The sequence below is a fragment of the Haplochromis burtoni genome, unplaced genomic scaffold, assembly GCF_018398535.1.
Source record: "Haplochromis burtoni strain Fernald_Lab_line unplaced genomic scaffold, NCSU_Asbu1 Contig_148, whole genome shotgun sequence".
NCBI classification, from domain to species: Eukaryota; Metazoa; Chordata; class Actinopteri; order Cichliformes; family Cichlidae; genus Haplochromis; species Haplochromis burtoni.
The window spans coordinates 1,199,415-1,204,263 of NW_024582509.1; the positions used below are offsets into that span (position 1 = coordinate 1,199,415).

The 4,849-nt window shown below is 40.9% G+C and overlaps 1 protein-coding gene across 1 annotated transcript in view; it reads right to left on the reverse strand.

The window, feature by feature from the left end:
• Positions 1-4,849, reverse strand: part of si:ch1073-416j23.1 (rac GTPase-activating protein 1) — a 28,237-nt gene that overhangs the window by 21,116 nt on the left and 2,272 nt on the right. Inside the window, exons 2-3 of the mRNA XM_042224745.1 lie at positions 463-575; positions 61-263 (exon numbers count right to left, since the gene is read on the reverse strand). Of these exons, the coding sequence (XP_042080679.1) occupies positions 61-263; positions 463-553 (294 nt within the window). The 5' untranslated portion in view covers positions 554-575. The remainder of the gene's footprint in view (positions 1-60; positions 264-462; positions 576-4,849) is intronic.

Consider the following 4,849-nt stretch of genomic DNA (forward strand, 5'->3'; position numbering starts at 1 on the left):
CAGAAACATGTAAACCTGCCAGCCGTGATTTCCACCTCTAACCTTGAGGTCTTGCCTCACCAGGTATTGGTAGTCGGCCTCCACCTTGTAGCGTTTCTTCATCTCAACGTCCAGCTGATTGCGAGCGTGTTTCAGCTTCACTTCCAGAGCGGCTTTGGCCACGTCCGACTTCACCAGCAGCTCTTTGTACTTCTTCAGCTCCAGCTCGGCGTGCAGCCACTTCTTTCTGACCTCCTCGAAGTTTTTCACCAGCTCGATTGTCTCTGAGAGAGCAGACCGATTAAAAGTGTGTGACTACCAAACCCGTCTTACCTGTCGAATTTTAGTTTGGCGTTTTATATAAAAACAGGTCAGAGGTCAGCAGAGAGCGCCCACATACAGATTTATCCACGAATGAGGTGAGTTTAGGGGTTATGTCATGTGATCTACTGACAGCTGATTGGTGTCGAGTGTTGTTCTCACCCTGCTCAGTGCGCATGCTGTTTTCCTCCATAGTGATCCTCTGGAGACACAGAGCCAGCAGCTCCTCCACAATGACCCGAGACTCCGCCATCGACGACCGGATGTGCCTCCACCTGTCAGAGAGGGCGGTAGCTGTAACGCAGCAGTAAGAGAGCCCAGAGCTCCCAGAGACGAGGAGGTCACAGCAAAGTCTTGAACCCTTGCTTATTTTACAGCAAGTCCCACTGACACCTTTCCCAGAAACCCGAGCACAAGAAAACAACATGAAAAGCAGCAAACACTGACGATGGACACGATGGATGGAATCAAACCTCAGATCACCTCCCACACTGATGCTTTGAACTCCATACTTCTTTATGATGAAGCAGTGGGCCTGAGCTCGCTCAGTGTCACTGATTACACCTCTGCTTCAGTATACCACTCCAAAACAAAACATGGGTTGGTGTCGCTGAAGCAGCACGTTGTTGTGTTGGTTTTACAGGTGTGTTGTTGACTTTTGCCATCAACTGCTGGTGTATAACAACAACAACACATCAGTGCTGAACACAGTCAGTGAATCTGACTGAAGCATCTTACCAGAAATCTGATGTGCTGCATTATTCCTGTCAGCTAAAAGAATTTCATGAAATGCGATTAATTTAAAAAAGAAAAAGATATTCTTTACCCATTTATCGATTTTACTCTATTTTTGTAACCAGGTAGCATGAGCCATCCCATCTAAGAAGCAGTGACGTGTCCAGCAGGGTGGCCTGGGGGGGGCACAGGCCACCTCCCCAACCACACTGGCTACCCCAGGTGCCACCCTGAAGCTAAAACAATAAAAATCAATGAAATATCAAATGTATGATTAGGTTTTCATAGTGAAGCTCAGATATCCGAGTGTAAGTGAATGCAGCATTGGCTTCTGCACTATGAGCATCATGTTAGCAAAGGTAGGAGGAGCCAAGCACGAAAGACGGCACCGCAGAAAACTATTTTTCGGCAAAACATAGGTTAACATAGCTGGACTGGCCATCAGCTGATGACTTATTAATTTTCTTTGTAACGGCATGAACAATGAGAGGTGGTGGATTGGCCAGATGCTGGCAGATGTGTAAAAATAACTCAGTTGTTTGGTGGTGGCCAGTGTTGGTCAAGTTACTTGAAAAAAGTAATCAGTAACTAATTATGATTATCTCCCCCAAAAAGTAATCCCGTTACTTTACTGATTACTTATTTTCAAAAGTAATTAATTACTTAGTTACTTAGTTACTCTTTAAAAACACGATTTACAACCTGAAGAGGTGATAAAGTGATAGATCTTTCAGCCCAATTCTACTTTTTCTGCATAATCAAAAAAGGGGAGGAAAAAAAATTTAAAAAGAAAAGAAACAGCTGCTGTGACGTCTGTGGCCACGATGTGACTGAAGCCTGTGCACGTGTCCTGGACGTGAAACTCTGCGTCACTCAGGTCAGTGTCTCTGTTTCTGCGCTGTGCACATCGAAAATAATAATAATGATGGATTGATTTATATAGCGCTTTTCAAGGCACCCAAGCGCTTTACAATGCCACTATTCATTCACTCTCACATTCACACACTGGTGGAGGCAGCTACAGGTGTAGCCACAGCTGCCCTGGGGCAGGCTGACAGAAGCGAGGCTGCCATACGTTATTTATAAACGTTATTTAACCTGCTGCTTTAATGTCCTCAGGTTGTTTTCACGTGTCTGACAGGAAGGTGACGTCACCTGTCACAAAAATATATCATTAGGGTTAAAACGAAATGTGCAAATCTCGAGTGGAAGAAGACTGGAATTCCGTGTTACTGCACAGTAAGTGTGTGCTCTGATGGCGTCGGCTCTTAAAGTGTCAAACACACACACACACACACACACACAACACACACACACACACACACACACAACACACACACACACACACACACACACACCATATTTTGCTCCATTGCGGTTTATTTCACACCTCAAACATTTAGTAAACAATTAAGCAAATACAAGTAATCTGCAATAAATTACAGGTAGTAATAAAATAAACTACTAACTCTTTTACGCTGCGTCCGCACCTACACGGGTGTTTTTGAACACGCAGCTGTTTCGTCCACGTAAACGGCGTTTCGAATCACCGAAAACGAGATTTTTTAAAACTCCTTTTTTGCGTTTACGTGTGGACGAGGAATACAGAGTTCGTCACGCAACGTCAAAGGTATGTGGCTTTTTCACGTCACGCTGTGGCCACGTTATTGTTTACAGGAGATGAATTGCAGGATGGCAGAAAGAGACGAAATACTGTTAATCTGACTGTCTGCAGGTTTACAGCAGTTACTGTCCCTCCATTTACAAAGGCAGAGGCGTCACGGTGTCATTATTTTACTGTAGTTGTTTTTTCCTGTGTAATATTCAACATTGCTGTCAATACATTTTTAAAAAATGCCTCTCTGTGCAAAATGGGTTCAAAAACATAAACAGCTGTGAGATCTTGTTAGTCTGTGATTTGAACCGGGGGAACAAATCGTGGCAGGATCAGCCTGATGTTATTTGTATCCCGCTGTAACTTTACTGTATAAAGAGCAAACATCTCCAACATGTCAGGAGCAGTTAGTCATGTAAACTAAAAATCAAGAATATGGGATCCTGTTTGTCTGTGATTTGAAGAGCCCAGCGAAAACCAATTCTGCAGGGAGACTTACCTCGGCACTTGTGCAGGTGAAGCCAAAGGGAAGATTTGCTTCAGCATATTTTCTAGTCTTTGGCCTGGGGCCCAAACCATCAAATACCACCGAATAAAATGTTATGAGTTGGATGCAAAATGTCCACATAATGTGGCTCTTACATCCACAATAAGGTTTTACAATTCTGAAAATATAAGCATGTAAATATAAAAATTATAAAAAAACACTCAAACAAAATACACAATTTCCATTACAAGTGACATTACCCTCTTACAATATTTACAAATAAATTAAAAACTGCCTAAATAGGCTTTTAGGTGATTTTTAAAATTATGAATAGAAGCCAATTCTCTAATTGCATAAGGCAACTTATTCCACTGAAAAGATGCTCTAAATATAACAGAGTTTTTCAAAAAGTTACTTTTAACTCGAGGAGTTACTAAATTGTGGTTAGTTGAGAATCGTGTAGCATGATTATGTATTTCATCTGGATCTGCAACTGAGCATAAAAAAAGTGTGGTGTGTTTACCAGTATTGCTTTCTTTAAAAATACAAGTAAGCCATAGTATAATTTAGCTTGTACAGAAAGCCAAGAAAGTTTACCGTGCATTTTATCAATACTTGTATAATATGAACACCTTAACACTAATCTGGCCGCCCTATTTTGGACTAACTGAAGTTCAGATCTGTCTTATTAGCTGCTGACCAAATGATTGAGCAGTACTCTAGATGAGATAATACTAGTGCATTAATGACATCTTTCATAATTGAAGAAGTGATATAAAAGGAGCATTTCCTAGCTATAGCTATGCCCTGTCCCATTTTCCTTATAACAGAGTTGATGTGCTGAGACCATGAAAGGTGGTGGTTTATGGTAACACCAAGTAATCTAGTCTGGGTGACCTGTTCTAATACCGATCCAGCTATGGAAAGTTTAGCTGTGGGCTGTTGACTAAGCGTCCTCTACTTCCTATTAACATGGATTTGGATTTAGACACGTTTAAAATCATGTTGTTTTTACTTATCCAGTCAAACACGTTCAGCAAATCTAGTTGTAACACGCTTGTCAATTCAGAGTAGCTACTGGCTGAATAAAACATGGTGGCACAGCAAAATCTCCAGTGTTAAATTAACACTGGAGAGTGTCTATATGGGTCCACACCTCTGAGTGTTAAATTAACACTTTTGACAGTGTTATATGTTTAAAAGTAACCTAGTCAGTTTTGAAGATTAACAATGGCTAACACTGAGCAGTGCTGATTTTCTAACACTGGAATATTTCTAACATTTTGAGTTATTTTACAGCGTAGAAAAACTAATTCAACAGCACCGAGTAGCTACGACGTAATGGGAAACTCACAGAGAAACTCGCGGATTCTTCACTGACCGCGGCACACCTGCACCAGGGTAACCTCCGCCTCCCCACTCCTGCTTTACAGGTGAAAATAGAGCAACAGGACCGCTGAGTCTTTGACTTTATTTATTTTCTGCTGTGTTTTACTTGCATCTATTTGAAAGACTGAGTGTAAACACAAAAAATATTTTATTTTATGTGCTGGAATGTGCAGAAAATAGGTTTAAATGTTAAACTAATTTCTTCCAGTCAGAGAATGTTGCATATAATTAAATTTTTGCTTGATGCATAAAGTTAAAAGATTAAAACTAATAAAACAAGTTTTAAAAAGAGACTTTTCCATTTGATTACATTTTGTATGATG